Raw genomic sequence first — 12,181 nt, forward strand, 5'->3', positions numbered from 1 at the left:
GTCTTAATTTTGGTCTTTGATGAGAAATGTGATCTTTTGATTACCAGGACGATAGTGCCACCTTCTGGTAGAAAAGTCTGGTCATTCGAAAACTTGTTCAGGCTTCTTTCTTCCCCTCTTGTAGTTGGGGCAGCTCCTTCCTCTACTTCGTCTTGAGTTGCCCTGCTTCCTTCTCCTCCTTTTTCTTATTTTCATATTTTTTATTAGCATACATTAGTACAAAGAGGGAGGCTTATTGTGACAGTCTCATACATACATACAATGCTCAGAAATATCTATTGATCTATCTATACATCTATCTTGTTCAAGGCTCTATCTTGTTCAACACTCTACCACTTAAACCACACTTCCACTTTTAGCCTTTTGCTGGTTAATAGGAAATAAGGGTCTCTTGGATATTTCTTTTTTCTTTTTTGGGGGGGGTGTCATGGGGCTTGAACTCTGGTCAGGGCGCTGTCCCTGAATTCTTCAGCTCAAGGCTACCGCCCTATCCTTGAGCCACAGCCTCATTTCCTGTTTCCTAGTGATTAGTTAGAGATGGCTTTGAACCTTGATCCTCAGATCTCAGCCTCCCGAGTAGTTAGGATCACAGGCATGAGCCACTGTGCTGGCTCTCTTGGATGTTTCTGCCTAGGCTGACTGTGACCATGATCTTCTCCTGAGTAGTTAGGGCTTTAGGTCTGAACCACTGGTGCAGGGCTCTACCTTCCTCACGTAGATGATAGTCTTTGAATATCTGCCTGGAATTTTGCTAAGAATGTGTAACTTGTATGTCCTACATTTGCTTTAAATTCTGACCCTCCTTCCTATTTCCTGTTGCCACTGATGAACAATTTTGCTGGAGGAGAAAGAAAGCATGGAAATTTTAACTGAAATCTCATATGTACACATATGTACTGATGGGTGTGCCTACATATAGACTGTGTGCATGGAATGTGTGAACTATGCACATTTGTTATGCCTGGTATGTTTGTATGTGGTGTGTGTGTAAGCCTTTATGCTGAGTTGGAACTTGCTCTAGCTGGGATGAGTGGCAACTGCTGAAAGCATCCCCCAATAGACTCTTCTAATTCCTAATGGCCTTACTCCTGGCTTTGCTTTACCCACATTCTCTGCCTCCTTATTATCAGCTCCAGGTAGTGAGACTTCCAAAATTGGTTGTGAGTGATGGAAATCTACCCACCTTAATCCTTAGAAGTCAGGATCAGTTCTTCTAGAAATGTATGGATATGCCGTCTTACCTTTTATCTACTGCCACAGGATCTCAGGTACAAAGGGCAACTCCTCCCTTTGTCTCCTAGGTGAGCCTTGGTTACTGCAGCTTTGGATGAAGCATCATAGGTCAGCCTTGCTTAGGACTTTCATGTATACTCCTAACCAAGTATGCATGACCTCATTCTTATCAGAGAAACCCTTGAGCATATTAACTTAGTCTTACAATTAGAGAAACTGAGGCATACAAGTGGCTGGTTTTCTTCTCTAAGTAATTGGAGCATTAGAGGGGAGGGGTCTTGTTAGCTGTATTCTCTAACTGGAGGACAGCCATGCCTTGGAATAAAAACTCCTTTGGCCAGTTTTTCTGCCAATCAGGCCCAGTACAACAGTGCAACAGGACAGAGTAGTGAAACTTTTTTTTTTCCTGCCAAAGCCATTTGTGGGCCATACAACATTATAGACTTTATAATTTGTTTGCTAATTTTAGACATTTTAACAAATGTTTGGTTAAACGTTTAATGAATTTGGGGCCGGGAGTTTGGCTTAGTAGCAAAGTGCTTGCCTAGCATGCACAAAAACCCAGGTTCGATTCCTCGGTACCACATACATAGAAAAAGCTGGAAGTGGTGCTGTGGCTCAAGTGGTAGAGTGATAGCCTTGAGGAAAAGCCCAAGGACAGTGTTCAGGCCTTGAGTTCAAGCTCCATGACTAGCAAAAAAAGAAAAGAAAAAAGCCAAAAAAAAACATTTTATGAATTCACCCCTAATGGAACTGCTGCTTTTGATGAGGTTGCCTGTTGTTAGCTGACAAAGGATGTGATACTTACTTTTATAGGCTTGTGTTAGTCTGGAGCACAGTCAACATTTCACAATGTTAAATTGTTGTTGTTGTTGGTGGTTGTAGGGCTTGAACTCAGGGCCTGGCTGCTGTCTTTGAGCCATTTTGTGCTCTCTACTACTTAAGTCACAGTTCCACTTCCAGTTTTGGAAGGGTTAATTGGTGAGAAGAGTCTCAAGAACTTCCCTGTTGGAGCTGGTTCCTGAGTAGCCAGGATTGCAGGCGTGAGCTACTGGCTCGCAGTGTGTGTGTGTGTGTGTGTGTGTGTAGTAAGTGTGTGTAGTATGTGTGTACATGTGTAGCGTGTGTGTAGTGTGTGTGTAGTATGTGTGGTATGTATGTGTAGTATGTGTGTGGTGTGTGTGTAGTATGCATGGTGTGTGTGTACTATGTGTGTGTACATGTGTAGCGTGTGTGCGGTGTGTGTGTAGTATGTGTGGTATGTATCTGTAGTATGTGTGTGTGGTGTGTGTGTAGTGTGTGTGTGTGTAGTATGTGTCGCGTGTGTGTATAGTATGTGGTGTGTGTGTGTGTGTGTGTGTGTGTGTGTCACCCCACTCCCCCAGCCCTGGGGTTTGTGTGTGTGTGGGTGTGTGTATAGTATGTGTAGCATGTGTGTGTAGTATGTGTAGTATGTGTGTGTGGTGTGTGTAGTATGTATGGTGTGTGTAGTATGTGTTGTGTGTAGCATGTGCGATGTGTGTAGTATGTGCATGTAGTATGTGTAGTATGTGTGGTGTGTGTAGCATGTGCGATGTGTGTAGTATGTGCATGTAGTATGTGTAGTATGTGTGGTGCGTGTGTAGTATGTGTAGTATGTGTGGTGTGTATGTAGTATGTGTAGTATGTGTGTGTGGTGTGTGTAGTATGAATGGTGTGTGTGGTGTGTACGTGTAGTATGTATGTGTAGTGTGTGTGATGTGTGTAGTATATGTGGTGTGTGTAGTATGTGTAGTATGTGTAGCATGTGTGCTGTGTGTAGCATGTGTGATGTGTGTGTAGTGTGTGGTGTGTGTGTGTAGTATGTGTGGTGTGTGGTATGTGTGTAGTATGTGTGTGTAGTATGTGTGTGGTGTGTGTAGTATGAATGGTGTGGTGTGTGGTGTGTATGTGTAGCATGTATGTGTAGTATGTGTGATGTGTGCAGTATGTGTGGTGTTTGTGTGTAGTATGTGTAGTATGTATGGTGTGTGTGTAGTATGTGTAGTATGTGTGGTGTGTGTAGCATGTGTGATGTGTGTGTAGTATGTGTAGTGTGTGTATAGTATGTGTGGTGTGTGTAGTATGTGTGTGTGGTGTGTGTAGTATGAATGGTGTGTGTGTGTGGTGTGTATGTGTAGTATCTATGTGTAGTATGTGTGATGTGTGCAGTATGTGTGGTGTGTGTGTGTAGTATGTGTAGTATATGTGGTGTGTGTAGTATGTGATGTGTGTGCATGTAGCATGTGTATGTAGCATGTGTAGTATGTGTGGCGTGTGTAGTATGTGGTGTGTGTGTGTGTGTGTGTGTGTGTGTGTGTGTGTGCGTGCGCGCGCGCCACCCCACCCCACTCCCCCAGCCCCGTGACAGCGCGGGTGGGGCCCGACAGCCTCTGGCCAATGGGCGCACGCGCCCGGCTGGGGCCAATGAGAGAGCAGCGCGGGTGGGGCCCGACAGCTTCTGGCCAATGGGCGCATGCGCCTGGCTGGCGCCAATGAGAGGGCAGCGCGGGTGGGGCCCGACAGCCTCTGGCCAATGGGCGCATGCGCCTGGCTGGCGCCAATGAGAGGGCAGCCCCGAGTCACGGCGGGAGCTTAGAGCGTCCCGAGCGTCGGCGTCCTCCCTGCCCGCTTCCCGGTCTTTGGACGCGGCTGTCCAGGTCGGGGATGCCGGGCCGCAAGAGGCTCTGGACCCAGCTGCTGGGTAGGTGGGCGCCCTGGACGGTGGGCCGGTGGCCTCTCGCCCTCTGCGGGTTGCACTGTGCCACCCCCGGGCTCGGGCGCCGCCCCACCGCCGTCTCCCCTAGGCCTCCGTGCCGGTCCCACACATCCCTGGCTCCGCTCCACTACTTCGCGGGCCCTGCCTGGCCTCCGAGCCTCTCCGCACCCTCCCGCCCGCCTCTCCTCCCTCCCCTTGTCCCCACCCCGCCGGTTGAGGGCCGCCTGGGCTTCGGTTGGGCTGCCAGCCCCGTCGTCCGCCCGCCCAGACCCCTGACGCGGCAGCCTCCTCCTGCCGTGTAGCTCGTAGGTGAGGCTAGCTTGGGCAGCCTGGGCTCGCTGCTCTCAGGACCTCTGTTCACCGGAGGCGGCCGGCTCTGCCTTGCTCATTGGCCCCGGTGGGCTGTTTTCCAGTTTAGATTGAGGGTGCGGTGTTGAAATGAATCTCCCAGAGGTGCTGCTTGTCCTCTGAGTCAGGTCAGGGCATGGATGTCATCATGTTTTCACTTAAGTATTACTATAACTGATTTCTCCCTCAGCGGGAAGGGTCAAGAGGCAAAAATATGATCCTGAAAAGGAAATGAAATTAAAGGATTCGGCTATAAACCTTCTGAGACGCCACCAACAGTTGAATGACCTTTTGCTAGAGGTAAGAGGAAATTGCTTTGGCTTTACAGGTAGATTTCAAGCTTGGTTATTATTATTAGTAGTAGTAGTATTTTATCCCAGTTAAGACTTTGCCTTTGTAAGATCTTCTGTTATGTTCCTAGTATAACTAGTCACTAGGTAATCACTAGGTGAGAAGAAATTCTGGGTGCATTTGTCCCTTTAGAGATAAAAAAACCATTAAGCAGTGAATTTAATAATTTTCTAGGGAATTATTGTAAATTTCTCTTCTAAAAACTTTTGAGGGCTGGGAGTGTGGCCTAGAGGTAGAATGCTTGCCCAGAATGCACAAAGCCCTGGGTTTGATTCCTGTATCACATATACAAAAAAGCTGGAAGCGGTGCTGTGGCTCAAGTGGCAGAGCAGTACCCTTAAGCAAAAACAAGTCAAGGACAATGCCCAGGCCCTGAGTTCAAGCCCCCAGGACTGGCCAAAAAACAAAACAAAACCGACAAGCAAACAAAAAAAAACCTTGAAAATTCCCAGCAGGCATGCATTATATACACACAGATTGAATTAAAAGTTCTCTAAATTTTGTTTTTTAGGTGGAAGATACACTGTGTGAAAAATTGTGTTTTGGCAAATTGTTTGATTGTGGCAGTGCTGAAGTCTACCCAAATTGCTCTAGCTCCTTTATAGGTGAGTTAACATTGTATTTATTGTACAAAAAATGGCTCTGAGCCATTCTTGGTGGCTCATGCCTGTAATCCTAGCTACTCAGGAGGCTGAGATCTGAGGATCATGGTTCAAAGCCAGCTGGCATACAAAAGTCCTTAGTCCTTGAGATTCTTCAACTAATCATCAGGAAAACGGGAAGTGGTGCTGTAGCTCAAGTGGTAGGGCACTAGCCTTGAGCTGAAGAGATTATGGACAGTGCCCAGGCCCAGAGTTAAAGCCCCACAACCAAAAAAAAAAAAAAAAAAAAATGCTCTGGCTGGATTCAGGAGGCTGGAGGCTGAGCTCTGAGGATCACATTTCAAAGTCATTCAGAGCAGTAAAAGGCCACTGGATTATTACCTTCAGTTAGTGGTGCTGTGGCACAAGTGGTAGAGCACTAGCCTTAAAACCTTAGGGAAAACATCCAGGCCCTGAGTTCAAACCCTAGGACTGGTACCCCCTTCCAAAAAAAAAAAAAAGTGGCTCTAATTTTGTTTTCTCTTTAAGGTTGCGCTTTGCAAGATCAAGCGTCAAGGCTGGGGATTCCTATTGGGATACTGTCAGCCAGGATACTTGCCTGCAGCGTGGAGCAAGTCTGCAAGAATGCCAGCCACCCAGTACTGCTCCACCCAGAGCAAAGAGTTAAGATGCCAGCATTACTTTTAAGCTGTTTGGGAAAGTAGGATTTAAAAATAACAGCCGGGAGTTTGGCCTAGTGATAAGAGTGCTTGCCTAGCATGCACAAAGACTCGAGTTCGACTCCTTGGTACCACATACATAGAAAAAAAGCTGGAAGTGGTAGAGCTCTGGCCATGAGAAAGTCCAACGACAGTGCTCAGGCCCTGAGTTTAAGCCCAGGACTGGCCAAAAAATATATATTAAATGAATAAATAAATTGGGCCGGGAGCATAGCCTAGTGGTAGAATCCTTGCCTAGCATGCATGAAGCCCTGGGTTTGTTTCCTCAGTACCATGTATACAGAAAAAGCTGGAAGTGGTGCCGTGGTCCAAGTGGCAGAGTGCTAGCCTTGAACAAAAAGTGTTCAAGGACAGTGCCCAGGTCCTGAATTCAAGCCCTGGAACTGGGTGAAAAAAATACCAGACTGGGAGTGTGGCCTAGTGGTAGAGTGCTTTTCTAGCATGCACGAAGCCCTGGGTTTGATTCCTTTGTACTACATACATAGAAAAATACTGCTCTGGCTAATTTGCCTATGTTTTTGAAAAATTTTTTTATCTCTTTTTCAGAAAAAGTTCTCTTTCTTGGTAGAGATTGCTCAGTATTTATTGGCACATAGTATGTTCTCTCGTCTCTCCTTCTGTCAAGAATTATGGAAAATACAGGTAACTGTACAGGCGTTCTGTTCATTTAAGCAATATTCTGTAGATTTTATTTATTTTTTGCAATTAGGCCCTATATCTTGTTAATTACAGAGTATGAGGAAAAGGGTCCATCAGATGCCATGAGGATGGGGCAGAAGGTACCGTAGGACCCTGTTGATCCATTTCCATCTGTCATTAGTATTTGTTGACTTAATGTAACTGTAGCCCATTTATGCATCCCCTTTATAGTAACAATAAAAAACATTAACAAGGGCCTGCACCTTTATAGTAACAATGAAAACATTAACAAGGGCTGGGAGTGTAGCCTAGTGGTAGAATGCTTACCTAGCATGCACAAAGCCCTGGGTTTGATTCCTCCGTAACACATATTGAGAAACAATCAAAGTGCGCTGTGGATCAAGTGGCAGAGCACTAGCTTTGAGCAAAAAGTCTCCAAGGACAGTGCCCAGACCCTGAGTTCAAGTCCCAGGGTAACAAAAAACAAAACAAAACAAAAAAAGCGAACAAACCCACATAAGTTATGGAGTAACGCGAGTGCTAGAGCCAAGATGCTACCTAGCAAGTGAGAACCAAGGTTCAAACACCACTGTAGTATACCCTCCAAGAAAGATTGTACCAGTCAGCTCTATATTTTGAAGCATTTTGAACTCAGTAAGTTACAGTTTTTGTTTTTGTCTGTTGTGGGGCTTGAACTATGGCCTGGGTACTGTTCTTGAGTTTTTTGTGCTGAAGGATAGCAGTCCATTACTTTGAACCACAGCACCACTTCTGGTAGCTAATTGGAGATAATGGTACTGGCATGTTCACTGTGTATTCTGGAATGTATGGGTCATGGTATGCAGAATGAATTAGAAATTGCTTGGTAGAAGCTCAGTGTAGGACAATGGGGAATTGGCTATAGGAAGTACTAAATGTTGATGTAGTAGATACATGAACTGAATGAAAGCCTAATAGATATGAACAGATGACACAGGTCCTTCAGGCTATTTAGGGGCTCTAAGGTGTTTTTGGGGGGTGGGGGCGTTGGTTGTGGGGCTTGAACTTGGGGCTTGGGCACTGTCCCTGAGCTCTTCAGCTCAAGGCTAGTGCTCTATCACTAGAGCCACAGTGCCACTTCCAGTTTTCTGGTGGTTCATTGGAGAGAAGAGTCTCATGGATTTTCATGCTGGCTTTGAATTGTGATCCTCAGATCTCAGCTTTCTGAGTAGTTAGGATTATAGGCATGAGCCACTAGTGCCTGGCTCTAATTTAATTTCTTTTTCTTTTAACCAGTCCTCGGGCTTGAACTCAGGGCCTAAGCACTGTCCTGAGCTTCTTTTGCTCAAGGCTAACACTCTACCACTTGAGCCACAGTGTCATTTCTGTCTTTCCTGTTTATGTGGTACTGCGGAATCGAACCCAGGGCTTTATGCATGGTAGGGAAGCACTCTGCCACTAAGCCACATTCCCAGCCCTATTTTTTGCTGGCTATTTTCAAGATAGTGCTTGAAGAACTTTTCTGCTTTTAGCCTCACACAATTGTCTTGCTACTTTCAGTCTCCTGGTAACTAGGATCATGAGCATGAACTACTGGCAGCTCATGCTTTCAAAATTGAAAGCTGTTTTCAGGTTTTTTTTGTTGTTGTTGGTGGTGGTGTTTTTTGTTTTTTTTTTTTTTGTGAGTCATGGCACTTGAACCCTGGGCCTGAATGCTGTTCCTGAGCTCTTCAGCTCAAGTCTACCTACCACCCTACCCCTTGAGCTAGTGCCACTTCCAGTGTCCTGGTGGTTAACTGAAGATAGAAGTCTCATGGAGTGTCCAGGCTGGCTTTGAACTTTGATCCTTGGATCTCAGCCTCCTGAGTAGCTAAGATTATAGGCATGAGCCACCTTACCTGGCTTTACACTTTCAGTTTTTAATGGGCCTTGAGTAAGAACATTTTAAAGGAAGTACACATACAATGCTGTTGTTTTCTGCAGAACTCTTTGTTGTTTGAAGCTGTGTGGCGTCTTCATATGCAGAGTGTTGTGAGCCTGCAGGAGCTGCTGGAAAGGTACTTCACTAATGCTTCTGTGTTATTTTAACGCCATATGACATTTTTCTTTCAGGGCCTTGTGCTTGCTTAACTTGCTTGCTCAGCTGGTGCTCTGTCACTTGAGCTATACTTCCAGCCCCACTTTTTTGTTATTGGTTGTGGTCTTGAACTCAGTGCCTGGTGTAGTCCCTGAGCTGTTCAGCTCAAGGCTAGTGCTCTACCACTTTGAGTCACAGTGCCACTTCTACTTTTCTAATGGCTAATTTGAGAGATAAGTATCTCACAGACTTTTCTGCCCAGGCTGGCTTTGAACTACAATCTTCAGTTCTCAGCCTCCTGAGTAGCTAGGATTACAAATGTGAGCCACTGGTGCCCAGCTTATTTATTTTTTTAATGAAATTCTATTAGGAGTCAATAAATGCGTGTAGTAAAAAGATATAACTCCGTAAAACTGGATGAGTGTTGTAGAAGATGTAAGAGAAACATTATTTGTGTTGGGCACCAGTAGCTCATTCTTATAATTCTACTCAAGAGGCTGAGATCTGAGGATTGGAGTTTGAGGGGACCCTGGGAAGACACATCCTTCAGACTTATTTCTATGGATCAACAAAAAGTCTGAATTTGAAGTGTGTCCAGGTGGTATCAGTCATGAGCAAGAAAGACTGAGCAAGAGTATGAGACCTTAAGTTCAAGCCAAACACAAGTACAAAAAAAGACAACAGAAACAAAACTCTGAAAACGAGAAGCAGACATACAAACAGTAAATGTCTTAGCAAATACGAGGAAGACATGTCTTGAGCCAACAGTGTACAGAAAAGAACCATCCAGTCTATTCAGAAAGGCTCCAGTATTGATAGGTAAAGTGAAAGAGAATTTAGGAATTGAACCTTAGGATGTATTATATTTGGAACCTCAGACCCTAGCCCATCAAATGGCTAGAGATCTATGCCTTTTTTTTTGGCCAGGGCTGGGACTTGAACTCAGGGTCTGGGCACTGTCCCTTAGCTTCTTTTGCTCAAGGCTAGTGTTCTACCACTTGAGTCACAGTGCCACTTTTGTCTTTTCTTTTTTCCTGTGTATGTGGTACTGAGTAATTGAACCCAGAGCCTCATGCATGCTAGGCAAGCACTCTATCACTAAGCCACTTTCCTAGCCCTGTGCTCATTCTTGAGTCTACTCTGTAGACATTAAGCACAGTTGATTATAACACCCTGAGCCCACTTGATGACATGGCACCAATTAGCTGGGCACTTGGTGGCTCACACCTGTTCTTCTAGCTACTCAGGAGGCTAAGCTTTGAGGATTGAGGTTTGAAGTTACGCTAGGCAGGAGAGTTCATTACATTCTTATCTCTAATAAACTACTAAAACACTTGGAAGTAGGGCTGTGGCTTAAGAAGTAAACTGCTAGCCTTGAGCAAAAGAAGCTTGGGGACAGTGCCCAACCCTGAGTTTAAGCACCAATACTGGCACCAAAAGAGAGAAAAAAAAGTTGGATTCCTTCTCCCCCTTGTATAAAAAACCTTCTCAAAGCAAAGAAATAGAAAAACCAAGTTGGTGTGGTGGCTCACGCCTGTAATCCTAGATACTCAGAGGGCTGAGATCTGAGGATCACGGTTAAAAGCCAGCCCAAGCACTACAGACTGAGACATCTTGTCTTCATTAATCACTAGAAAACAGGAAGTGGGGCTGTGGCTCAGGGGTAAGGTGGTAGTCTTGAGCTGAAGAGCCCAGGGACAGCACCCAGGCCCAGAGTTCAAGCCCCATGATCCACCAAAAAAAAAAAAAAAAAAAAAGAAAGAAAAGAAAAAGATATAGAAAAACCATGGGAATATAGATAAATGTACTGAAGAAAACTATGGAAGAATGGTTTTATGATCTTAAAGTGGGAAGGCCTAATTATAAAAACAAAATATAGAAACTATACAAGATTAGTAAAGTTAACTACATGAAAACGCATCTGACAGAAACCATACAGGTTTGGTAATAATTACTAGAGACTTGCATGCCCTTCTGTGTACTAGATGGGTTGGGGCAGGTTAAGGATGATGTTAGGAGACTAGAACATGGTAAATCAGTGTAGCTGTTCACTCCAGAGCACTCAGGCCAGCAGTGACAGAAAGCATGCACATATGTATGCATTGACAGTCTGTAATATAACCTGAGGTTAAGGCCGCAAAATAAATTAGAACAGACTGAAAAGGTTAAAGTCATTCCGAATATGTTCCCCAATCACAAAGCCATTGAAGGAAAATTTGAGGAGCAGCAAAGTTAATGGATCAAAGAATCATAGAGGATTACAGAATTGAAATGAGTGAAAATCTGTGGCATACAGCTGAAGAAAGTTTAGAGAGCAATGTATAGCTGTTAAGAGCCTATGTTTAGATCAAAAAAAAAAAAAATGCCAAGTCAACAACTAAGGTGCTGGGTGCCAGTGGCTCATGCCTATAATCCTAGCTACTCAGGATACTTAGATCTGAGGATCTAAGTTCAAAGCCAGCCTAGGCAGGAAAGCCCATGAGACTCTTCAGTTAATCACACACAAAGAAGCTGGAAGTAGTGCTATGGCTCAAGTGGTAGTGTTAGCCTTGTGTAAAAGAGAGCATAGAGACAGTGCCAAGACCCAGAGTTCATGCGCTAGGACCAGTTAAAACAAAAAGGAGGGGCCTGGGGATTTGGTTAAAGCAAAAGCAGGGAGCTAGTTCAAGTGGCAGAATGCTTAACTGGTAAGTTGAAGGGCCTAAGTTCAAAACCTGTCACTAGAAAAAGTAAGCAGTGAAGTTAGTGAAGTAGATAACAAAACAGTGTGGAAAAGGAATGAAAAGAGCCCATTATTCCATTATTGTTTGACTATGACTGAAAGCTACTCCAAATAAGAAAGTGGCACAGGCAGATGTCTAGCCCTACCCACTTGGATTCCTGGAACAGAGGACTTGCTGACTGCCGTCTTATCCTCACTGGTCCATTCTTCCTAATGAAGTGAACATTAAAGGAAAACTGTCTGGAGGTAAGGACTGAGGGGATCCATTTGGGCATTTGTGTGTTCCCAGTCACTCCAGTGTGCAGGCCATGGCCGAGTGGCTCTTCAAGAACCTGTGTCTTTTGTGTGAACAGACAGAAGCTTCCTGCCCATCTGCAGATATGGCCAGAGCCATACTTTCTGGTATGTTTGTAGCATGTGGGCTCTGGGGGGAGGTTCACCTTGACAGTTGGATGAAAAGCAGTCTTTCCTCACTGACAGGCTGGGGACCAGATTGTGTTATCCTCAGTGGCTGGAGATTGTACTAAGTTAACTGGTGGCAGAAGTGATTTTTTTTCCTTAGAATACCCCTAGTCTCTTGTTCTCTGATCACTCCTGAGGCATGACTGGTAAGTAAAAGAGGAAAAGCCCATGCTCCACACTGGTATTTCTGGGTTTCTGTTTTTAAAAGACAATATCCTGGTGGTATGAACTTCTCTTTTGACTCTATAATCTGCTGCATATAGGTGAAGTTTAAAGTGGAGATTAGCCAGAAAACACTTTAATTCTAATTCT

The 12,181-nt window shown here is 44.7% G+C and overlaps 1 protein-coding gene across 3 annotated transcripts in view; it reads left to right on the plus strand.

Moving 5' to 3' along the window:
• The first annotated feature begins 3,870 nt into the window (after positions 1 to 3,870).
• Fanca (FA complementation group A) overlaps positions 3,871 to 12,181 on the plus strand; it is a 48,505-nt gene continuing 40,194 nt past the window's right edge. For all 3 annotated transcript variants that reach the window (XR_016539516.1, XM_090357082.1, XM_090357083.1), the window contains exons 1-7: positions 3,871 to 3,955; positions 4,509 to 4,618; positions 5,181 to 5,274; positions 5,800 to 5,933; positions 6,537 to 6,632; positions 8,592 to 8,665; positions 11,697 to 11,809. Coding sequence is in view for 2 of the 3 variants with exons in the window: in XM_090357082.1 (XP_090213208.1) it covers positions 3,919 to 3,955; positions 4,509 to 4,618; positions 5,181 to 5,274; positions 5,800 to 5,933; positions 6,537 to 6,632; positions 8,592 to 8,665; positions 11,697 to 11,809 (658 nt within the window). In the remaining variant the exon portion in view is untranslated. The remainder of the gene's footprint in view (positions 3,956 to 4,508; positions 4,619 to 5,180; positions 5,275 to 5,799; positions 5,934 to 6,536; positions 6,633 to 8,591; positions 8,666 to 11,696; positions 11,810 to 12,181) is intronic.

The sequence above is a fragment of the Megascapheus bottae genome, chromosome 24 (assembly GCF_031878675.1).
Source record: "Megascapheus bottae isolate mThoBot1 chromosome 24, mThoBot2.hap1, whole genome shotgun sequence".
Lineage (NCBI taxonomy): Eukaryota > Metazoa > Chordata > Mammalia > Rodentia > Geomyidae > Megascapheus > Megascapheus bottae.